The 25,878-nt window shown below is 44.3% G+C and overlaps 1 protein-coding gene across 1 annotated transcript; it reads right to left on the reverse strand.

The window, feature by feature from the left end:
- Positions 1 to 905: 905 nt before the first annotated feature.
- Positions 906 to 1,691, reverse strand: LOC139275807 (oligodendrocyte transcription factor 2-like). The gene has a single exon (XM_070893016.1). It carries the CDS (start codon positions 1,689 to 1,691, stop codon positions 906 to 908), a length of 786 nt encoding a protein of 261 aa, XP_070749117.1.
- Between the last annotated feature and the right edge of the window lie 24,187 nt (positions 1,692 to 25,878).

Here is a 25,878-nt window from a genome sequence, read left to right on the forward strand (position 1 = left end):
AAGAACAAACGAAACACGAGCAGATAAATTCACAAAATGGCTTTGGACAAAAAAAATAGGTAATTCATAAGGATACAACAAACATCGGTTAGCCTCATTTCATCAAGTTCAACGGCTTATTTTACAAATACGTTGTACAAATTTATCTTTCTAAGTTCAGGGCTGGAGTAAATATTCCAGATGCATTCGTTTCAAACCGAACAATGTTTCCAACGCCGCTCAAACTACACAGGAAAGCAAGTCCCCAAGTCTTTGCATATATAGTCCTTTCTACAGCTCTGGGGAGTTTGTCAATCCCTTGCAGATGCCGGAGTGAGAAACTCGAACGTTGCTGGTCTTCCTTGTGATGTTTTTCGCCTCTTTATCCATTGTTTGTGGCTGTTTCATGGACGCCAGTGTCCTTCGTACGTATGATTTTAGAAACTTCACTTAATGTAACATATCATCGGATGGAGCAATGTTGCATCAAATATTTCCCAAAGTTGAAAACCAGATTCACGTTTGCTGCTGGGTCACTTTACAGTCAAATTCACCTTAAATAAAGCTGCAGTACCCCTTTCCCGAGTATCTTTCGACCTTTTGCTGTCATGTGGAAATAATACATCCAATTTTCTCCAGAGAGAAAAAATAAAGTATATTTAAATTGCGATGTATTTCTAAATTCTATTTACAGACCATCCGCGTCTTTGTCCATTGGCGAGATAAATAGGCGATTAAATAAACGTGGGGGGCTGCTTTAGAAAAGGGTTACTGCAACTTTGACACAGATACAAAAAACAATACATTTCATCAGAAAGGTAACGATTTAACCGCTGTCGGATTTACCTCTGTGGCAGAACAAGGAGCAAGCTGATGTTAGCACTGGTCTGGGACGAAGATGCTCACAACTGCTGTTAGAGTTTTGGTTACTTGCTGTCAGAGGATAACCGCGACATGCCGGCGGTGGTCATGCTGGCCACATGGTGAGGCGGCGGCGCTTGGCACATGGTACACGGGCACGGCATGCCTCCCCACTGCTGGAAACTGCTGCCCAGCGGACCGGAGGCTGCGGGCGCCGACTTGAGGAGGCCATGAGGGGGCCGGATACTGTTCACGGCCGAGAGGCCGCCGCCGGGCAGAGAGGCCGAAGTGACGGACGGGGCCATGATAGGATGGTGCACCGGGTGAGGGGCGTGAGAGGCCGGGTGGCCGGGCAGAGGCGCCCCGGCATGGGCAAGGGTCCCGCAAGCCGCCGAAGGGTGGAAGCTGCCGTGGTGGCCCCCGTAGATCTCGCTGACCAGCCGCTTCATCTCCTCCAGGGAGTTGGTGAGCATCAGGATGTAGTTTCTGGCCAGCAACAAGGTGGCGATTTTGGACAACTTGCGCACCGACGGTCCATGGGCGTAAGGCATGACTTCCCGCAGCCCGTCCATGGCGATGTTCAGGTCGTGCATGCGTTTGCGCTCACGGCTGTTGATCTTCAGCCTGAGCTGCTGCAGCTCCGGCTCGCTCATTTGCTTCTTGTCCTTCAGACTGAGGTGGTCCTTGGCTCTCAGCTGGCCCGCTCGCTGCTCGCAGATGTCGGCGCCGCACTCGCTCTGCGTGGACGACACGGCGCCCGCAGTGCCCGAGGAGGGCTCGTCCGACAGGAAGATGTCGTCTGTCTCCGGAGAGGACGGCTGGCTTGATATTAAACTGGCATCGGAATCCATTCGCCAGGCTTGAGGATGGGGCAGGGGACAGAAGTTCAAACTTGCTGCGGGCGGCCCAGTTGCTCAGACATAGAGAGCGCCGCCGGCCGTTCTGTCTATTCCCCCCACCCCCAGGTAAGATTGAATGTTGGGCAGGGGTTGGCGTAGCCGCCTTTTGGGCTGTTTTTCCTGCGCTTTATAGGCGGGCCGGGGATGATTCGGAGAGTATCTTCTATTGTTTCGGGCACTGGGATGTCCAATCGTGACAAGGTAACGAAGTATTGAATGGGAGTCTCCTCCAATGCCGGGAGATGTGGGAGGCACCGATTTCGATTTACAGAAGGGGTTGAGAGAGAGAGGGGGAGAGAGAGAGAGGAGGGGGAGAGAGAGAGAGGAGGGGGAGGGGGGAGGGGGGGGGGGGGACAATAGCCGGAGTCAGCGGCTGGGACATCTGCTAGAGCACCCCTTCCAAAAAACAATACCACTTCAAACCAGCACGGCCTCCATACTCAGCACCACCCGCACACCAAGTTTCAAGGCGAATACTTTTTTCTCTCTCTCGCTCTCTAACGGATCTTCATTCGGCGAGCAGACACAGGACCAAACGAGCTGGGAGCCTGCATTAACACTAAATAACGGCACCCGCACTAACAGGATGAAGACACATTCACCCATATTAAAATTTCAATCGGATGCTCAGAGGCATCGCAACTGCAAACCAACATTTGGACATCGCAGCACGTTCACACATTCCTTCCCCTATCTGGGTCTTGTGCGCAAACATTTCCCGGCTTCTTATATATTTGCATAAATCCATACAATCTTCGAGGGGTGAAAAGGACAAAATCATTATTTTTATGCTGCAGCATACATATACAATGCACACCCTGTCAACCGTTCCAACCTGGAGCGGGTGCAAGACTTGAAATATGAACACACATGAAATCCGACTGTAATCTCCAAAACAATTCTGAGAAAGAGGGGACAGTGCGGCGAGCGGTTCGTTCTGTCATGGTGGAGGGGTTTGGGGGGGGGGGGGGCGGTGGTCGCATCTGTTTTAGTGAAACCAGTTGCAGACATTTCATTGCAAAATTTAAAGTCTGATTTTGTCGAATAGTTATTGAATCATAAAAGGGAATACAAATGTTTTTTTTAAAGAAAGTACCTTCTAAACATTTTTTTTAGCGCTGTTAAATAATGAATTGACCCATTGGGTTCTGCCTTTACTGATTAATTGGTCGGAACAAGCATGCGACCGATTAAAGTGTCAGTTTAAAGAAATAGCCAGTATGTGCTCGACTTTCAATGGCAGGCTACAAATGATTTGAATGCCGAATCCGCGATTAACAATCCGGTGTCCTTTACTGCTGGGACCCGCTCGCCGCCCAGCCCCACTCTGTACAACAGCTGACTTGTGAGAAGTGGTTGAACGCGGTTTCTTATTAACGCCTTGTAATTGTTCTTTAACGGTTATGATCCCTGACGGTTCGATTCGTCAAGCTGTTAGATTTAATCCCGTAAAAACAAGTGGGGAATGGAGGGAAGCTTGTACCTCGGACAGAGCGGCATTAAATAAAATGATCAATGAGGAATGTACAAAACCGCTTGGTTTGTACAATAGCAGCATATGTGTAGCGATGTAGCAGTGCGCAGATTTTGTAATTGTGTCATTTTTTTCCTGCTGTGATTGAAGTTTGCCAGTCTGGCGGTTGCACTCCCAACACCTGGCGGCTCAAAACTCATTGAAAGCTCGTCCCCGACACGCCATCTAGTGCCCATGTACAATAATGATCAAAAATGATTCACCCCTTCCAGCCGCTCACACATTTCCTATTGTCTATAATCCGTGCAACGGTTCTCGACTCTTTTTACTCCTTTGTCTGAACCCCTTTTGGCAGGTTTCGTGAGACGTCCTTCGCCCATCTCCTACTCTGCACCTTCGCGGAGTTATTCCGCTTGGGAGGCTGCTGCTTGCTATCCACAACTTCCCATTTTCCTTTTCTCTCTTCGCTCAATCTTTCTCTGGTCGTCTTCCCTAGAGTCCCCCCTCCCCCAACTTGTGGAGTACGAGAGAAAGGCTTGTACCCATTGTTGTACGTCGAAAAATTGCGAACTTCCTTGAGGTAAAATGGTAACATAAAATAAAAGCCGCAGCTTGGGGAATGTTCGAGCATGATTCAGTTTATATTGTGTTATAAAACCCACAATACGGCGACCCTTTTCTGTAGTTACAGTGATTTGAGGAGAGAGTTATTGAGGTCCAGTGCCCGTATAAAATATAAAGCACCTTTCAAGTGTAGAACATTTATCATTGGGTATTGCGTGCACTTTCTGACTGAGCTCCACCGAGAGCTTCGAATTATTACACTTGCGTAAAGTACATTAAGGTAAGACAAGCTCAGGCTTAAAAAGAAATAGAGGTCATTTTTTCGTTAGCGAGGAATATGAAAGTCCGAAGTTCGCACAGATTCCAAATGTTGCACATGAATTTCATGGAACTGCGATGTAAGTTCCTTATCCGCTGCGCCGTTATAATGGGCTAATATGATGCTCTGTTGGCGATACACTATAGCACGCCTGGCCTGCCGTGGAGATGGCATCACACATGATAACATCATAAGCCCTTCAGTTTGCTATTACACTCATGATATCACAATGGTCTGGAAGCTAATGCTACTCTGAAATAATCATTGCATTTGAATTTTGATTCTTTCCAAAAACTCATTATTTTCTCTAAAATGTATTCCCCATTCCAATTGATTTGGCATTTTACTCTCGATTTTAGAGTTAGGCACGCGTGGTTTTATATTGTCCCAGTAAGTTAGAGATGTTGACAAAATGTATCGGATAGTGAATGTATCTATCATGAATGAATATTTATTCCACATCCATGCAAACTATTTAAACACATGCTTTAACTATGTAAGTTTTAGTATCACAACACATTACAATATAGCATCCAAATCAGACTTTCATCGCGTGTATTCAAGACTAATAAAGACCAACAAATGCCATAGAAAGGCGCCATTGAAGGGAATAGACGGTGTTCCAACTGACAGTTTATTTCAATTAAATAGGTTAGCCAGGACCAAAGGTCACAAATTTAAGTTGTATAGGGCTAGATCTAAGTTAGACGTCAGGAGGTGGTTCTTTTTCCAGAGAATAGTAGACCTCTGGAACAAGCTGCACTTTCATGAGTTGTATGCAGATTGGCTGAATTCCTTCAAGGGATTTGTTTCTGGCGCGTGGAGATCACCTCTTACAGAAAGTACTGCAGGGAATTCAGTTCTAAAGTGATCTCCTAGACCAGTTTCCATTGGCTAGATGGGTTGGAGAGTACTTTCCCAGATTTTATTTCTCTCTCCCAGGAGATCACATGGTTTTGGGTAGTTGGAGTGTATATGTTGTGATACACAAGGTACGGCAATTGTGTACGACAGGCTCGATGGACCAAATGGTCTTTACCTGTCCGTCATTGTTCGTATGTTCATATGTTTGTTTGTATGTTCGTATTTGTCGCAGTGATTGATTTAATTAAATCTTCAAAAGTATGGATTCCGAATAAAATATAATGATTATCATATTGATATATATATTTCCACACATACTTTTGTGGATATCACTTTAGAGCATAGAAGTTGCCAGATCACAGTTAATGCAACAGGATTCAATTGAGATCTGAAAAGACTCCTGTCGTATCTTATCACAGCTGTCAAACATCTCAAAGCACTTCACATGAAATAAATTACTCTGAAGTAAAGTGATTTTGTAATGCAGGCAAATATAGAAAGATCCCACAAATAGCAATGTAATAGATAAATAAGTGGTTAATCTGTTTTTGGTGGCATTAGTTGAATGAAGGATGCTAGGAGAAATCGCTGCTCTTCTTCAAAGAATACAGAGGTCTTCAAATAGTGCTATGGGATCTTCAAAATGCACCTGAGCCTTATCTTAACAACTCATCCAAAGGACAGCATCAGCTATAAATGCAACATCCCCTCAGTGCTACAATCAAGTGTCACTCTAGATTATGTGCTTGAGTCTTGCAATGGAGCTTGAACTTAACTTAACGATTCCACAATCTCTGTGGCGAGAGGTTTTCCTTTCTCAACCTTGATTGCAGTGCTCTGTAATGGGAATTCCCAGTGAAGAGCTGCAGTGATGCCAACAAGCTATCCAAGCAGCCAATCACATTGACGAATTCTCACAAACAGCAAACCAGGAAATAAAATGCAGCTTTTATCCAGATGAATTAAAATGTTACTGAGAGCAAAATAAAGATTGGAACTTTCACATAATGATAAGGTAGAAGCTGAATATTCTGACTAAATTACATTTTTGTAAAGTTTAAAAAAAATTAATATTTATCATAATGGAGAAATTTGACCACAAATATAAAAAAAATAGTTTTTCAAGGCCAGGATGGTTGTTTAGCAGCCAATATACTGTTAAAATCCTAGTTACACCTATTCCAACAAAGGTTAACATTTAATCGGGTATTAGCATGGAAAAGCTCAAGTTTTCATCAGTTCCACTGATTTCACTGATGACACTGATTGCCAGCAATGGCGGCGGGAGCAGGGATGGGGCAGCGCATAGCACAGCGTGTATCTCAACAGTGATTGACTGATCGCAAGGTCAGGTTTCTGCATTTAGATGTGCATACGCTAAATCCTGAAGTTGTGGTCAGTTTCAGAGGGGTAATGGCGAACACTGACTGTTCACTGTCATTACCTACCACAAAATACGGGTCATTAAAACCTTGAGTTTAGCATGCACCATCACAAATTTCCTACAATACATTTGTAAAACACTTTCTGTAACACCTTTGTGTACCACTTCTGTAATGCTTCTGTGTAGTTCCTAATCATAGGCACATTTATGTTAATCCAGGCAAATGTAATTGGCTGATTTATTCTATTACATCTGATTGGATCACCCTGATCAGGTGATTATCTCTCAGATCTGAATTTCATTTCCTCAAGGGTGCAGCAGACCCTGGACAAATAATGTAAAACAAGCTATAAGCAATTGAACAGCTCTAAACTCAGTCTGTAAAACAGTAATTTACCACTACTTTCTGTCCATTAGCAAATTTTGTATCCACACTGCCCCTGTCCCTTTAATCCCATGGGTTTTAATTTTGTCAAACATCTTTTGAAAATCCATATCAACCACATGACTCTTGTCAGTTCTCTCCATTACTTCATCAAAGAAGAATTAAAATTTTTAGACAGTGACTTTTACAATTAGAAAAATCTCCACTTTCTACTTCCTACATTCAGGTGTTGTCCTTACACAATGCAAAGTGATTCTAAAATGCTAATTGCATACCAGTTCCACACTGTCTCCAATTTGTTAATTGACCTGCTAATCAAACAAAGCCAGGGTTCTAATATGCAACATGGCCTGTAAGCAATACCACCATTCACTTCAAGAAAGCAGACCAGTTACACATTTTAGCTTTAAAGAGGCACACATATACATCATATCAGGTTCCTGTCCTTATAAAACAGTGCATCCTCTGACACTCCATGAACAGCTTCATAGGAGATAGATTAGTTTGTAAATATTAATGGGTCTCCCATGGCATTGTCCATGCACATTTTATTTTATAAGAACATTTATTTATCAGATTATTAACTAACATTCCATGGTGTTGCTCACAATGAGTTGAAGATTTCATAAAGATAGGATTGTTATGTTATGTATTATCATTGAGGATAGCCCTGCAATCTGAGAGCACTGGAAAGGGGACCTGAGGTCCTGCAATACTGGGATAGGAGTCTCAGTGTTGTTTAGTATCATGAGATGAGTTCTAGGGCCACAGGGCCTAGCAGCATTGTAGAGAGGGATTCTGAGAGAATTGCAATAGTATTAGGATGTGGGATTACTGGGATAAGAATCTTGAGATCTGGGACTATTGAAAAAGGAGGTTGCTGGACTTTGGAAACATTGGATGATCCTGGGATCAGCCAACACTCAGGATGATCCCATGGTCAGGGAGGATTGGAATGCTTCTAGTTTCATGGAACACTTGGTGAATGATCTAGGGGCTTGTGAAGAGATGGAGGAGGTGTTTCCAAGATCTGAGAGTAATGAGGCAATCCTGGAGAGAGCTGCGGGACCCAGGCAGACTTTGCAAAGGGTTTGTGACTATTGAGGGGAACAGGGTCTGGCAGCATTGAGGATTGCAGGGACTGGCAGTATTTGGGGGAGGCTGGGGGCAGGGTCTGACAACCTTGATGGAGGGGGGAGCCAGGCAAAGGGGCTTAACTGCCCTTTTGGGCCATGAGGTACCTTTTCCCACCATGTTTCACATTGTCACCCAGTTTCTACCTTGAAGTTCCTATGTAAAACATTTAGTGCACTATTATTGAGATGTCTGCACTCCTCTAATTCTGTCCTCCTCTAATTCTGCAATTTTGAAAATCCCTGATTATAATTGCTCAACCATTGGCGGTCATGCCTTCTATTGCCTGGGCCCTAAGCTCTGGAATTCCCTGCCTAAACCTCTCTTTCCTTCTTCAAGATGCTCCTTAAAACCTACCTCTTTGAGCAAGCTTTTGGTCACCTGTCCTAATGTCTCCTTATGTGATTCAGCATCAAATTATTTGTCTCATAATACTTCTGTGAAGCGCCTTGGGACGTTTCACTACATTAAAGGTGCTATATAAATACAAGTTGTTGTAGTATATTTGCTGACTTATGAAGTCTTTAATAAACATAAATTTCCACAAACAAACATAAATAGCTCATAAATGTACAAAAATATATTTTTAAATAACATTTCTAAGTCTTTATACAAAAATAGCTTTTAAGCACCCCAAATTATTCATTGTTGTTTTCAGAAAATATCTCTGAATTTGGACCCAAGATGAAGTATGATGGGCTTGCTGTGATTGACATGAACAACACCAATCAGAAGAAACACGATAATTCAATTTAATCTTCCAGTTATAGTTAAATCACCTGGAAAAAACAAACTAATATACTCTTTAACCTTTTGGTTGAGATAAACAAATCCATTCTCAATGAAGTTTTTTTTCTAATTGTCAAAAGAAGCCACACGTGCTGTTAATCACAGATGTTTTCTAAGTGCCTGTAATTACATACCTTGTTATTTCCAAATTGCTGCTGTTTCACTTTGAGACAATTAACAAAGTCTGACAGCAAAAGTGTGATAACCAAAGTGTAATGGTGAAAGCATGTTGTTAAAGAGAGTAAGTATGGCAAACATCAAACAGTAAGGGGCCAAAATTGCTCTTTTCCTTAAGTCGTCTTAACACCAGAAAGCGATGGCTATGCTGTGGAGTGCAATGGCTGCCGACTTCACGTGTAATGGCCGCCATTATCAAAATTCTGCTCCTGCGGTATCCCGGCGGTGACCCGCTCCCCCCCCCCCCCGGCCCACCGCTCTGCTGCTGCCGATCCTTGCTAAGTGCGCACCTGCTGATGTATCCTCCCGATGGCGAAATTCCGCCGTGAAAATCTTCCTCCCACCGGGCGGTGCCAAAACCTGCTTTTCCCCAGTGGTTCTGCAATGGCAGTGTGGCTTCCATTAAAGGGGAGGATGCACTGTCGCTGCCGCTGCGGCTATGTTTTTTTTGTTGGCCGACTGCCATGTCGGCCCACCAATTATGTCCTCGGGTTCAGCCGGGCCGCCAACAGGCAGCCTAGCACCCCCTCTTGGGTGCCAGGCTGCTGGCCCAGCCGAAACCCTCCCTGGTGGCCCAGTGGACCGAACTTTAGAAATCGCGCAGGCTCTCCCCTTGGGGCCGTGATGACATCATCTGCGCTATGCTGATAACTGACAGCGGTGGTCACTACACTCCCCCCCCCCCAACTTCCGCCCCTCTGGTTACTCACCACCCCACTTACGTCCCCATTTTGAGCAACTTCCAGTCTGCCTGGAAAAAAAAACATAGCAGAATTTCACTTAAGAGCACACCTCAACCACTGCAGCGGTGAAAACACTCGGACAGGTTGGACGGCAATTTCAGCCCCTATGACTCTTAATATATTATATATATTTTCAGCTATTCCATTGCTCATATACCAATGCACACACCTCTATTAATTTTATAATAAATAGAAAGATATTATCATGATAACATATTTTTGAAGGGATTTGTTGGCGCTCAAGAAAAGCTAATTGAAATTGTTTCACGACGTTGAACTCAATAAGATTTAATTAGTTATTACTGTCATGTGGTTACCAGGGATCAATGGATAATGATTATCATAAAGTAATGGCAGGTGAGAATTTTCAGTCACATTAGCCCCGATTTTAACTGGGGGGGGGGGCACGTGATTAGTGTAGGACTGGCGGAGCAAGCATCAGGCTCACCCTAGCTCAGGCCATTTAAAATAATTAGGCCCAACTCCCATTCGAATCCAGCATTAATGACGTGGAGCCAGTGGGCTTTGAATTTTAAAGTTGAAAATGTTTTAAAATGTACTGTAAATTGTATGAAACCAAAATGGTATGAGACTACATCTGCAAGGTGGCCTCATGCCTGATACATAAGAACATAAGAACATAAGAATTAGGAACAGGAGTCGGCCATCTAGCCCCTCGAGTCTGCTCCGCCATTCAACAAGATCATGGCTAATCTGGCCTGGACTCAGCTCCACTTACCCGCCCGCTCCCCGTAACCCTTAATTCCCTTATTGGTTAAAAATCTATCTATCTGTGATTTGAATACATTCAATGAGCTAGCCTCAACTGCTTCCTTGGGCAGAGAATTCCACAGATTCACAACCCTCTGGGAGAAGAAATTCCTTCTCAACTCGGTTTTAAATTGGCTCCCCCGGATTTTGAGGCTGTGCCCCCTAGTTCTAGTCTCCCCGACCAGTGGAAACAACCTCTCTGCCTCTATCTTGTCTATCCCTTTCATTATTTTAAATGTTTCTATAAGATCACCCCTCATCCTTCTGAACTCCAATGAGTAAAGACCCAGTCTACTCAATCTATCATCATAAGGTAACCCCCTCATCTCCGGAATCAGCCTAGTGAATCGTCTCTGTACTCCCTCCAAAGCTAGTACATCCTTCCTCAAGTAAGCACGCAGTACTCCAGGTGCGGCCTCACCAATACCTTGTACAGTTGCAGCAAGGCCTCCCTGCTTTTGTACTCCATCCCTCTCGCAATGAAAGCCAACATTCCATTCGCCTTCCTGATTACCTGCTGCACCTGAAAACTAACTTTTTGGGATTCATGCACAAGGACCTCCAGGTCCCTCTGCACCGCAGCATGTTGTAATTTCTCCCCATTCAAATAATATTCCCTTTTACTGTTTTTTTTTTCCAAGGTGGATGACCTCACATTTTCCGACATTGTATTCCATCTGCCAAACCTTAGCCCATTCGCTTAACCTATGTAAATTGTTTTGCAGCCTCTCTGTGTCCTCGACACAACCCGCTTTCCCACTAATCTTTGTGTCATCTGCAAATTTTGTTACACTACACTCTGTCCCCTCTTCCAGGTCATCTATGTATATTGTAAACAGTTGTGTCCCAGCACCGATCCCTGTGGCACACCACTAACCACCGATTTCCAACCCGAAAAGGACCCATTTATCCCGACTCTCTGCTTTCTGTTAGCCAGCCAATTCTCTATCCATGCTAATACATTTCCTCTGACTCCGCATACCTTTATCTTCTGCAGTAACCTTTTGTGTGGCACCTTATCGAATGCCTTTTGGAAATCTAAATACACCACATCCATCGGTACACCTCTCTCCACCATGCTCGTGATATCCTCAAAGAATTCCAGTAAATTAGTTAAACATGATTTCCCCTTCATGAAACCATGTTGTGTCTGCTTGATTGCACTATTCCTATCTAGATGTCCCGCTATTTCTTCCTTAATGATAGCTTCAAGCATTTTCCCTACTACAGATGTTAAACTAACCGGCCTATAGTTACATGCCTTTTATCTGCCCTCTTTTTTAAACAATGTGAAACTAACTTTGATTCAACTGCAGTGATATTGCTCATCTTACATCACTGTTAAGTAGAAACCACTTTGCAGTGACACAAGATGTAGAATATAAAAGCATTATTGGCAAGTACTATGAGGCTGTGTTTTCGGCAGGGACAGTTGCTTAATGTGAGAACAGCCTCACAAAATTTACTCTTAATGTTCATATTAACTTTCTAGTAATTGTTTAAAATAAAGTTAAATATATTGAACAGAATGTTGGATTAATTCCTTCAGTTTTGTAATGAGAAAAATCCGCTTAAACATTTCCTCATAAAATGGTCAGTAGATGTTTCCAGATATTTGCCCTTTACTGCCTGAGAGCCACATCATCATTTGTATCATTTTAGTTGGTTTGTCAAGTATAGTTATTTTTAAGTTTAGTTCCAGATATTTGAGTTAAATTATTGGCAAATTGATCATTATTGAGCTGTAGTATAAAACTTGTTAAAGGGAGTCTGGCACTTCATTTCTGGGATCAGAGTCAAGCCCAGACTAAAGAGAGTAAAGTCTTCTCTGTTGGCTATAAAGGTCCAATGTGAAATGTGTTTGGCCATTTTCAGTCCAGTTCCTAGTGGTCATGGGCCCACAGCACAAAACTCACACTAATTAGTATTGAATTAGTAATTTCACTCAAAGATGCCACAGATGGTCAGATTATTACATAGAATTTACAGCACAGAAACTGGCCATTCGACACAACAGGTCTATGCCGATGTTTATGCTCCACATGAGCCTCCTCCCACCTTACTTAATCTAACCTTATCAGCATATCTCCCTATGATAGTAGGAAATGGAAAAATGCCATACATTGTTGGGATGTTTGCTCTGCATCTAATTATGCTGTACCTGACCATGGAGCATTTGATGCTGATATAGGGTTCATGGAATAGGAAGAGCTCATTTCCTAGCATTGACATTCCTAGGTAAGCACAAACGAACAAAAAAAAGGCTTCTGTCACACATGAGTTCTCCTAACCTACAAGACACAGTAATAAAATAGGAGCCATATTATAACATGATTGTCAGCTATGATTCATGAACGATATATCACTTGGGAATCTGATTGGTGTAACTGACTGAAATATTACATAATCAGATTCACTTGTGATTTAAAGAAACAAATTATGCACCCCAGCTGCCAGCCATGCATTCTCTTAAAGAGATAATATTTAATCAGGAGCTGATCTGGGCCTGTGGCAGTCATGTGTTCTTTGGCTCTCCTCACATGTGAAATAACCTTTAGGCTTCTCAGTGGATTTAAGCTGACGTCCTCATAAATATGAATATGTTAACCCTCACCCTGCTGAATAAATAGAAAATACCATATGCCTAGCACAAAAGCTATGATTATCATTTCAATTTCATATTATTATTGGTAATTAATTTAAAAATAATTAAGACCAGATTCTGATTATATATACTTGAATAGTGAAATTGCTTAGCAAATACATTATTATTATAGTCCTCCTGGCCAGTGGTCCATGTAAAGACATCAAGGGAAGCACATATTCAAAGCCACGCTTATAACCCACAATGCCAAAAGGCTTCCGTAAACATCACCACCACTTTCTGGGTGGCACTGTTTACAAGTATTGCAGCAGATGGCCAAAAATATTTCTCAGATTAGTCAAAAGGAAACTATATACAAATAAACATGGATGCCATCAGCAGCACATACAAGAAGAGGCACGCTCACACTTGCCTAGTCGTTACTGTGTCCATTCTGTGTACTTTAAACCCTCTTTTAGCTGTGGTGTCAATCCTTTCTTTTCTCTCTCTGGAGTTTATATGTTTACTTGTGCTAAATAGATTATGCTAATGAGGTACATAAATGCATGCAACTAGTATTATGGCATTTTAATCAGAAGGTTTTTCCTCTGGAAGCCTTCATTAGGATTCTTGTAATCTCACTTGTCAGTGAGACAAACAGTAATAAATGCCAAAGGATTCTGTCTTATATCTGAGGCATTTAAACATGAAAAAGACAAACATGAAAATAGTTAGGAAATTCTGTATTTCTGTTTAAATGTCAAACAAACAGGTTTAGACTAGAATGGAGTGTACTTACTAATGCACATTGCTAGTTAAAAATCTAAAACAAACTCAGTCCTTGTAAATGTTGCTATGCAACTTTGAGCCACTCCTTGCAATTCAACACACACAATATCTGTTTCAAATTCATTTTTAGCTTATTTATTGTAACATTTATATTACCAATTTGAATATATATTTTTTCCCATGTTAAATGCTAGTGCAGATGAATCGTGGGAGGACATGTAACTAGTCTGCCAAGAAATGTTTGAGGGTCAGGATTATACTTGATTAGGATTGTAACAGACTGTGCAAAACGTTTGTTGTTCAACTCATTTAGTCAATAATTATGCAACTGAAGATTAATCAAACATACCAAAAAGGACTTTGGCAGTAAGCAAGGAGCTTACTTAAAAATAAATGATTCTTCAGTGGTCTTGACACCGAAGTAAAAGTTCAAAAACAGTTCTTAGCTCAAGAAAAATGCTTCCTCTAAACACACTGCTGTTACAGTAGTCCTGTGTAACTTATCCTGATTTATACATATATGATTAAATAAACACACATGTCAAAGTACATGTGATATGTTCCATGGATCCCAATGTAATTCGCTTCGATGAAAGTGAACCTTCCTCCATAGAAATTTGAACTTAACTTTCTCTTAAATTGCAGGAGGAGGAGAATGTGACATCTTCCAGGGAAAGTTCAGTTCTGTCTTTTAATTTTTACTTTCTTTATCTTTATTGGCAGTAATCTATCCATCTTTTTCTTTAAATCTCGTAAATTGGACTTGTGTTGCAAAATGCTGCTCTAATCAATGTAAGGTGATTACTCAAAAAATATTATGGCCTTGAATTTCCTACATATTTGTAATCTAATTTGGTTGCAATCTACCAAAATTTCCTGGTTTCTGGGGCGGTCCTAGCAGATTGGAAAATCGCAAATGTAACACCCCGATTTAAAAAAGGAGATAGACAAAAAGCCAGAAACTATAGACCAGTTAGCCTAACATCTGTCATTGGGAAATTGCTGGAGTCCATTATTAAGAAAGCAGAGTGGGACATTTGGAAAAGCATGATTCAATCAAGCAGAGTCAGCATGGTTTTATGAAAAGTGTTATACTTAGAATAAATGGTCAGACCGAGTACTGTGTGTAATGAGCAAGTGTGACCTTAGCTTGTTTATTGTAGTTCCAGAGTGCAGGTACCTCATGGGTGGCCTGCTTATGTACTGTGCTCCCAAGGGATGCTGGGATCCCTTGGGAATCCAACAGGTAGGCCCTCTGGTGGACAGGTGTGATGCAGGTTACAAGGGGTTAAATACATAACATCACTCCCCCGTGAAGTCAACAATACACTTATTTACAAGGTGAGATGATCTGCGGCTTTGCACTCCCTTGTCGATCATTTCAGTACAAATGCTGGTGTGGTTGGGTTGGTCAGTTCTTCATTGGGCTGTTGGGCAGCTGGCCTTGCCGGGCTGCTGGGGTGATGAGTTCTGTTTCGTGGCCAACCGTGATGTCAGTTGTCACTTGTGTGTGTGTTGGAAGGTCAAAGTTGGTGGTGTCCTCTTCAGGTTGTGCGTAGCTGTTGGTGAACCACAATTTAATTTGGTCCAAGTATTTTCTATGCGTTTGTCCATTGGTCAGTTTGACCTGAAATACCGTGCCAGCGAGCCATTTGGGACCATGTCCATATTTGAGCACAAACACAGGATCATTGATCTCAATATCTCGTGACAAGTTTGCGCAGTCATGGTACACACGTTGTTGATGTCGCTTGTCCTTTATGTGATCATGTCTATCCGGTTGGACCAGAGAGAGCCTTGTTTTAAGCACGCTTTTCATGAGCAGCTCGGCTGAGAGAATCCCTGTGAGTGAGTGGGGTCTGGTGTGGTAGCTGAGCAGTACTCGGGACCGGGTCTGCAGGGAGCCTTGCGCCGCGCGTTTTAAGCCTTGCTTGATGGTCTGAACTGCCCATTCTGCCTGGCCATTGGATGCGGGCTTGAACGGCGCAGATGTGACATGTTTGATCCCGTTGCGGGTCATAAACTCTTTGAATTCGGCACTGGTGAAGCACGGCCCATTGTCACTGACGAGGACATCGGGCAGGCTGTGCGTGGCAAACATAGCTCGTAGACTTTCAGTGGTGACCGTGGACGAGCTTACAGACATTATTGCACATTCAATCCACTTTGAGTAAGCATCCACGACAATCAAAAACATTTTGCCTAGGAATGGGCCCGCCGAGTCAACATGGATCCTCGACCACGGTTTGGATGGCCAGGACCATAAACTTAGCGGTGCCTCTCTCGATGCATTGCTCCACTGAGAGCAAGTGTTGCACTGGCGCACGCTGACTCTAAATCTGAGTCGATGCCTGGCCACCACACATGGGATCTAGCTATGGCTTTCACCATCACGATGCCTGGGTGGGTGCTGTGCAGTTCACAAATAAATGTGTCTCAGCCTTTCTTGGGCAAGACCACACGATTGCCCCACAAAAGACAGTCTGCCTGCAGGGACAGCTCATCTTTGCGTCTATGGAATGGCTTAATCGCTTCCTGCATATCCACTGGGACACTGGACCAGCTCCTATGGAGGACACAATTTTTTTACCATGGACAGTAAAGGATCCTGGCTGGTCCAGGTCCTGATCTGGCGGGCAGTAACGGGGGATTTCTTATTGTCAAATGCCTCCATGACCATAAGCAAGTCCGCTGGCTGTGCCATTTCCACCCCGGTGGTGGGCAATGGTAGCCGACTGAGAGCACCTGCGCAGTTCTCTGTGCCCGGTCTGTGGCAAATTACATAGTTGTATGCCGACAGCGTGAGCACCCATCTTTGGATGCGGGCAGAGGCATTGGTATTAATCCCTTTGCTCTCCGAGAATAGCAATATGAGCGGCTTGTGGTCAGTTTCAAGCTCAAACTTGAGGCCAAACAAGTACTGGTGCATTTTTTGTACCCCGTAAATGCACAGCAGAGACTCTTTTTCAACCATGCTGTAGGACCTGTCGGCCTTGGACAAACTCTTGGATGCATATGCAACTGGCTGCAAAATTCCCGATTCATTAGCCTGTTGTAACACACACCTGACCCCGTATGACGACGCATCGCAAGCTAACACTAATCGTTTACATGGGTTATACAGAACAAGCAGTTTGTTAGAACACAGTAAATTTCTGGCTTTCTTAAAGGCAGCCTCCTGTGAATTCTCCCATACCCAGTCATCTCCCTTGCGCAGTAGCATATGCAGGGGTTAACCCAGGTAGGAAATTGCCGAAGTATTTAAGGAGTCCCAGGAACGACCGCAGCTCTGTCACGTTCCGTGGTCACGACGTGTTCTTGATGGCCTCCGCCTTGGCGCGGTGGGTCTGATGCTGTCTGCTGCGATCTTCCTTCCTAAGAATTCGATGTCCTGTGCCAGGAAAACACATTTCGAGTGTTTCAACCTGAAACCCACGCCATCCAATCGACTAAGAACCTCCTCCAGATTCTTCAAGTGCTCCATGATGTCCCGACCTGTAACCAATATGTTGTCCTGGAAGACCACTGTGCAAGGAACCGACTTTAGCAGGCTTTCCATGTTCCACTGGAAATCGCTGCAGCCGACCGGATCCCAAAGGGGCACCGGTTGTAAATAAACAGACCTTTGTGCGTGTTGATGCAGGTGAGGCCTTTCAAAGACTCCTCCAGTTCCTGCGTTATGTAGGCCGAGGTCAGATCAAGCTTGGTGAACGTCTTCCCTCCAGCCAGGGTCGCGAATAGGTCGTCTGCCTTGGGTAGCGGGTACTGATCCTGCAGCTAAAAACGGTTTATCGTTACTTTATAGGCCCTGCAAATTCTAACCGTATTGTCCTCCTTGAGTACCGGAACAATCGGACTGGCCCAGTCATTGAATTCCACCGGCGCGATGATGCCTTCATGTTTCAGCTTGTCCAGCTCGATTTCCACTTTTTCACGCATCATGTATGGTACCGCCCGAGCTTTGTGGTGAATGGGTCGCGTATCAGGAACCAAATGGGTCTGCACTTTCGCCCCCAAGAAACTTCCAATGCCTGGTTCAAATAACGAAGGGAATTTGCTTAGAACCTGGGTACATGCAGTGTCGTTGATTGACGAGAGCGCTCGGATGTCATCCCAGATGCAGCGGATTTACACCAGCCAGCTTCTGCCAAACAACGTGGGGCCACCCCCCAGCACAATCCACAGCGGGAGTTCATGTACTGCTCCATCATAGGCGACTTTGACTTCTGCACTGCCAATTACAGGGATTAGTTCCTTTGTATAAGTCCTTAGTTTGGTGTGAATGGGGCTGAGCTTGGGCCTGTGTGCCTTCTTCCCCCACAGCCTGTCGAAGGCCATTTTAGTCATTATGGACTGGCTTGCCCTCGTGTCCAGCTTCATAGACACTGGAATACCGTTCAGTTCAACTTTCAACATTATTGGTGGGCATTTCGTCGTGAACATGTGTAACCCGTACACATCTGCCTCATCCGTACGAGTTTCCAAATACGTCTGATCCACTGTGGACCGATCTTCCTCTGCAACATGGTGGTTTGAAGGGTTTACATTCGTTGGAGATGTCACATTGTTCTGCAGCCATTGCATGCATAGTGCTTAAAGCGGCATTGATGGGGCCGATGATCATCCCTGCAGTGACAACAGGGTGTTAACTGCCTTGCATTAACAGATGATGGCGGACTCTGGGTCAATTGAGGTCGGGCCACAGCAACCAGCATGTACATTCTGCCCTGTACATTTCTGCTCAAAACCGATGTTACTTTATGCACAGTACTGGCTGAAACTTCTTTGTTCTGTGAAATCTGCTTGGTGTTGTCGCTGGTGGAATAAATGCCTGGGCTATCAGTATGGCTTTACTCAGATTCGGAGTTTCTACAGTCAACAGTTTGCGAAGGATTGTCTCATGTCCAATGACCAGTACAAAAAAGTCTCTGAGCATTTATTCTAGGAATCCCTCATTGTCCTGCAAGGCGCCTTAGTTCGGCGACGTAGCTCGCCACTTCCTGGCCCTCCGATCGTTGACACGTGTAGAACCGATATCTCGCCATCAAAACACTTTCCTTTGAGATTTACGTGCTCCCTGACCAGCATACACAGTTCTCCGTAGGATTTCTCTGTTGGTTTAGCCGGGACCAGGAGATTTTTCATGAGGCCATAGGTTGCTGCCCCACAGATAGTTAGGAGAATCACCCTTTGTTTGGTCGTGTTCTCGTCCCCTTCCAGCTCATTGACTATGAAGTATTGGTCGAGTCTCTCCACGAAGGCCTCCCAGTTGTCCACCTCTAAGAACTTCTCCAGGATGCTGACTGTTCTTTGCATTTTTGCATGGTTCGTAACCTCGTCGCCAATTGTTATACTCATAATAAATGGTTAGACCGAGTACTATGTGTAATGAGCAAGTGTGACCTTAGCTTGTTTATTGTAGTTCCAGAGTGCAGGTACCTCGTGGGTGGCCTGCTTATATACTGTGCTCCCAAGGGCTGCTGGGATCCCTTGGGACTCTAACAGGTAGGCCCGCTGTGAACAGATGTGATGCAGGTTTCAAGGGGTTAAATACATAACAAAAGGGAAATCATGTTTGACAAATTTACTGGAATTCTTTGAGGATGTAATGAGCAGGGTGAATAAGGGGGAACCTGTGGATGTGGTGTATTTGGATTTCCAGAAGGCATTCAATGAGGTGTCACATAAGAGGTTACTGCACAAGATAAAAGCTCAATGGGTTGGGGATAATATATTAGCATGGATAGAGGATTGGTTAACTAGCAGAAAACAGAGAGTCAGGATAAATGGGCCATTTTCCGGTTGGCAGTGACTAGTGGGGTACCGCAGGGATCAGTGCTGGGGCCTCAACTATTTACAATCTATATTAATGAATTGGATGAAGGGACTGAGGTGCCACATAAAATGTTACTGCACAAGATAAAAGTTCATGGGGTTGGGGATAATTTCTTAGCATGGATAGAGGATTGGCTAACTAACAGAGAACAGAGAGGCGGGATAAATGGTTCATTCTCTGGTTGGCAACCAGTAACTAGTGGGATGCTGCAGGGATAAGTGCTGGGATCCCAACTATTTACAATCTATATTAACGACTTGGAGGAAGGGACTGAGTGTAATGTAGCTAAGTTTTCTGACGATATAAAAATGGGAGGAAAAGCAATGTGTGAGGAGGACACAAAAAATCTGCAAAAGGATGTAGACAGGCTAGGGGAGTGGGCAAAAATTTGGCAAATGGAGTATAATGTTGGAAAGCGTGAGGTCATGCACTTTGGCAGAAAAAAAATCAAAGAGCAAGTTATTATTTATATGGAGAAAGATTGCCAAGTACAACGGGACCTGGGGGTACTTGTGCATGAAACACAAAAGGATGATATGCAGGTACAGCAAGTGATCAGGAAGGCTAATGGTATCTTGGCCTTTATTGCAAAGAGGATGGAGTATAAAAGCAGGGAAGTCTTGCTACAGCTATATAAGGTATTGGTGAGGCCACACCTGGAATACTGCGTGCAGTTTTGGTTTCCATACTTACGAAAGGATATACTAGCTTTGGAGGCAGTTCAGAGAAGGTTCACTAGGTTGATTCCGAGGATGAGGGGGTTGACTTATGAGGAAAGGTTGAGTAGATTTTGCCTCTACTCATTGGAATTCAGAAAAATGAGAGGTGATTTTATCGAAACATATAAGATTATGAGGGGACTCGACAAGGTGGACGCAAAGAGGATGTTTCCACTGATGGGGGAGACTAGAACTAGAGGGCAAGATCTTAGAATAAGGGGCCGCCCATTTAAAACAGAGATGAGGAGAAATTTCTTCTCTCAGAGGGTTGTAAATCTGTGGAATTCACGGCCTCAGAGAGCTGTGGAAGCTGGGACATTGAATAAATTTAAGACAGATATAGAGAGTTTCTTAAACGATAAGGGGTTAAGTGGTTATGGGGAGCTGGCGGGGAATTGGAGCTGAGTCCATGATCAGATCAGCCATGATCTTATTAAACGGCGGAGCAGGCTCGAGGGGCCGTATGGTCTACTCCTGTTCCTATTTCTTATGTTCTTATGTAATGTAGCCAAGTTTACTGATGATAGAAAGATAGATGGAAAAGCAAATTCTGAGGACACAAAACATCTGCAAAGGGATATAGACAGAAACATAGAGACAGAGAAAATATGTGCAGGAGTAGGCCATTCGGCCCTTCGAGCCTGCACCACCATTCAATATGATCATGGCCGATCATGCAACTTCAGTACCCCATTCCTGCTTTCTCTCCATACCCTTTGATCTCTTTAGCCGCAAGGGCCACATCTAACTCCCTTTTGAATATATCTAATGAACTGGCATCAACAACTTTCTGTGGTAGAGAATTCCACAGGTTCACAATTCTCTGAGTGAAGAAGTTTCTCCTCATCTCGGTCCTAAATCACTTACCCCTTATCCTTAGACTGTGACACCTGGTTCTGGACTTTCCCAACATCGGGAACATTCTTCCTGCATCTAACCTGTCCAATCCTGTCAGAATTTTATATGTTTCTATGAGATCACCTCTCATTCTTCTAAATTCCAGTGAATATAAGCCTAGTCAATCCAATCTTTCTTCATACGTCAGTCCTGCCCTCCCAGGAATCAGTCTGGTGAACCTTTGCTGCACTCCCTCAATAGCAAGAATGTCCTTCCTCAGATTAGGAGACCAAAACTGTACACAATATACAAGGTGTGGCCTCACCAAGGTCCTGTACCACTGCAATAAAACTTCCCTGCTCCTATACTCAAATCCTCTAGCTATGAAGACCAACATGATAGTGATTGGCTGGTGATTGGTGAGTAGTTTTTTCTTTTTTCTCTTCTATAACAGTGAGTAAACTTTAGCATTGTTGCTGCCAATTTAAGTGTATCTCAGGGTTAAGTCATGGCAGGAGAGCTCGGTCACGTGATATGCTCCTCCTATACCATGTGGGAACTCAGGGACACTTCTGGTGTCCCTTACGACTACGTGTGCGGGAAGTGTGTCCGCCTCCAGCTCCTGACGGTCCGCGTTGCGGAATTGGAGCTGAGGGTGGATTCACTCTGGAGCATCCACGATGCTGAGAATGACGTGAGTAACACGTATAGCGAGTTGGTCTTACCGCAGGTGAAGGGTCCACAGCCAGCTAGGGAATGGAAGACCAGCAGGAAGAGCAGTGCAAGGAAGGTAGTGCAGGGGTCCCCTGCGGTCATCCCCCTGCAAAAAAAGATACATAATTTTGAGTACTGTTGAGGGGGATGACTTATCAGGGGAGGGCAGTAGCAGCCAAGTTCATGGCACCGTGGCTGGCTCTGCTGCACAGGAGGGCAGGAAAAAGAGTGGGAGAGCGATAATGATAGGGGATTCAATTGTAAGGGGAATAGATAGGCATTTCTGCAGCCACAACCGAGACTACAGGATGGTATGTTGCCTCCCTGGTGCAAGGGTCAAGGATGTCTCGGAGCGCGTGCAGGACATTCTGAAAAGGAAGGGTGAACAGCCAGTTGTCGTGGTGCACATTGGTACCAACGATATAGGTAAAAAAAGGGATGAGGTCCTACGAGACGAATTTAAGGAGCTAGGAGCTAAATTAAAATGTAGGACCTCAAAAGTAGTAATCTCGGGATTGCTACCAGTGCCACATGCTAGTCAGAGTAGGAATCGCAGAATAGCTCAGATGAATACGTGGCTTGAGCAGTGGTGCAGTAGGGAGGGATTCAATTACTGGGGCATTGGAACCGGTTCTGGGGGAGGTGGGACCAGTACAAACCAGACAGTCTGCACCTAGGCAGGACCGGAACCAATGTCCTAGGGGGAGTGTTTGCTAGTGCTGTTGGGGAGGAGTTAAACTAACATGGCAGGGGAATGGGAACCAATACAGGGAGACAGAGGGAAACAAAAAGGAGATAAAAGCAAAATACAGAAAGGGGATGAGTAAAAGTGGAGGGCAGAGAAACCCAAGGCAAAAAACAAAAAGGGCCACTGAATATAAAAGGGCTGCAGGAGGGGTCAAAACTAAAAATCATGGTTTAAAAACTAGTATTAAAACACTCTACCTAAACGCACGCAGCATTCGAAATAAAGTAAATGAGTTGACGGCACAAATCATTACAAATGGGTATGATTTGGTGGCCATTACAGAAACGTGGTTGCAGGATGGCCAAGACTGGGAATTAAACATATAGGGGTATCTGATGATTCGGAAAGATAGACAAGAAGGCAAAGGAGGTGGGGTAGCTCTGTTAATAAAAGATGATATCAGGGCTGTTGTGAGGGACGATATTGGCTCTAATGAACAAAATGTTGAATCATTGTGGGTGGAGATTAGAGATAGTAAGGGGAAAAAGTCACTGGCGGGCGTAGTTTATAGGCCCCCAAATAATAACTTCACGGTGGGGCGGGCAATAATCAAGGGAATAATGGAGGCATGTGAAAAAGGAACGGCAGTAATCATGGGGGATTTTAACCTACATATTGATTGGTCAAATCAAATCGCACGGGGTAGCCTGGAGGACGAATTCATAGAATGCATACGGGATTGTTCCTTAGAACAGTATGTTACAGAACCTACAAGGGAGCAAGCTGTCTTAGATCTGGTCCTCTGTAATGAGACAGGAAAAATAAACGATCTCCTAGTAAAAGATCCTCTCGGAATGAGTGATCACAGTATGGTTGAATTTGTAATACAGATTGAGGGTGAGGAAGTTGTGTCAGAAACGAGCGTACTATGCTTAAACAAAAGGGACTACAGTGGGATGAGGGCAGAGTTGGCTCAAGTAGACTGGAAACACAGACTAAACGGTGGCACAATTGAGGAACAGTGGAGGACTTTTAAGGAGCTCTTTCATAGTGCGCAACAAAAAGATATTCCAGTGAAAAAGAAGGGCGGTAAGAGAAGGGATAACCGGCCGTGGATGACCAAGGAAATAAAGGAGAGTATCAAATTAAAGACCAATGCGTATAAGGTGGCCAAGGTTAGTGGGAAACTAGAAGATTGGGAAAATTTTAAACAACAGCAAAGAATGACGAAGAAAGCAATAAAGAAAGGAAAGATAGATTACGAAGGTAAACTTGCGCAAAACATAAAAACAGATCGTAAAAGCTTTTACCGATATATAAAACGGAAAAGAATGACTAAAGTAAATGTTGGTCCCTTAGAAGATGAGAAGGGGGATTTAATAATGGGAAAAGTGGAAATGGCTGAGACCTTAAACAATTATTTTGCTTCGGTCTTCACAGTGGAAGACACAAAAACAATGCCAAAAATTGCTGGGAAGGGAGGACCTTGAGACAATCACTGTCACTAGGGGGGTAGTGCTGGACAGGCTAATGGGACTCAAGGTAGACAAGTCCCCTGGTCCTGATGAAATGCATCCCAGGGTATTAAAAGAGATGGCGGAAGTTATAGCAGATGCATTCGTTATAATCTACCAAAATTCTCTGGACTCTGGGGAGGTACCAGCCAGCGGATTGGAAAGCAGCTAATGTAATGCCTCTGTTTAAAAAAGGGGGCAGACAAAAGGCAGGTAACTATAGGCCGGTTAGTTTAACATCTGTAGTGGGGAAAATGCTTGAAACTATCATTAAGGAAGAAATAGCGGGACATCTAGATAGGAATAGTGCAATCAAGCAGACGCAGCATGGATTCATGAAGGGGAAATCATGTTTAACTAATTTACTGGAATTCTTTGTGGATATAACGAGCATGGTGGATAGAGGTATACCGATGGATGTGGTGTATTTAGATTTCCAAAAGGCATTCAATAAGGTGCCACACAAAAGGTTACTGCAGAAGATAAAGGCACGCGGAGTCAGAGGAAATGTATTAGCATGAATAGAGAATTGGCTGGCAAACAGAAAGCAGAGAGTCGGGATAAATGGGTCCTTTTCAGGTTGGAAATCGATGGTTAGTGGTGTGCCACAGGGATCGGTGCTGGGACCACAACTGTTTACAATATACATAGATGACCTGGAAGAGGGGACAGAGTGTAGTGTAACAAAATTTGCAGATGACACAAAGATTAGTGGGAAAGCGGGTTGTGTAGTGGACACAGAGAGGCTGCAAAGAGATTTAGATAGGTTCAGCGAATGGGCTAAGGTTTGGCAGATGGAACACAATGTCGGAAAGTGTGAGGTCATCCACCTTGGGAAAAAAAACAGTAAAAGGGAATATTATTTGAATGGGGAGAAATTACAACATGCTGAGGTGCAGAGGGACCTGGGAGTCCTTGTGCATGAAACTCTTTTGAGTTTACCTGAAAAAAAACATAAACATTAAACCGTGCCACCCGCCTGGGTGACACAGCAGACATTTTCAAGGCCCCTTTTTTTTCCTCCTTTTTTTGTGTTTTTTTTTGTTTTTCTTTTTTTTTCCTTTTTTTTTTTGGGCGCTAAAATCACATTTTTCCAAGTGCCCCCTACAAAAGGGGAGGGGGACACTAAAAGCACTGGCAATTAAAACAAATTAAACTTTAAAACGTAAAATCAAATTAAAATTTGGTTGCCGGGCGTGATGATGCACTCCAGTCCCTCCGGTGCCCACCTCTCGCGGAAGGCCGCGAGCGTACCAGTGGACACCGCGTGCTCCATCTCCAAGGACACCCTGGACCGGATGTAAGAGCGGAAGAGAGGCAGGCAGTCAGGTTGAACGACCCCCTCGACCGCCCGCTGCCTGGACCGGCTGATGGCACCCTTGGCCGTGCCCAGGAGCAGTCCTACGAGGAGGCCTTCGGACCTACCCGCTCCCCTCCGCACAGGGTGCCCAAAGATCAGGAGAGTGGGACTGAAGTGCAGCCAGAATTTCAGGAGCAGCCCCTTCAAATAATAAAACAGGGGCTGCAACCTTGTGCATTCCATAAAAACATGGAACACGGACTCTTCCAGACTGCAGAAATTGCAGGCGGCCTGGGAGTCCGTGAACCGGCTTAAAAATTTGTTGCACGGCACTGCTCCGTGCACCACCCTCCAGGCCAAGTCCCCGATGAATAGTGGGAGGACCCCTGCGTAGAGTGCCCTCCATCGGGGACCCCCGCCTCCTCCGGACGGCAAGATGGTACGCCATGGCGTGTCTGGACGGCTGGCGAGGATGGCAAAGTTGAGAGTGTGCAGGAGCAGACCGTACAGGAAACCCCTCCGCGCGGAACTGAAAGGCACGGAGGGGATTTCCC

This window comes from Pristiophorus japonicus, chromosome 11, assembly GCF_044704955.1.
Source record: "Pristiophorus japonicus isolate sPriJap1 chromosome 11, sPriJap1.hap1, whole genome shotgun sequence".
NCBI lineage: Eukaryota > Metazoa > Chordata > Chondrichthyes > Pristiophoridae > Pristiophorus > Pristiophorus japonicus.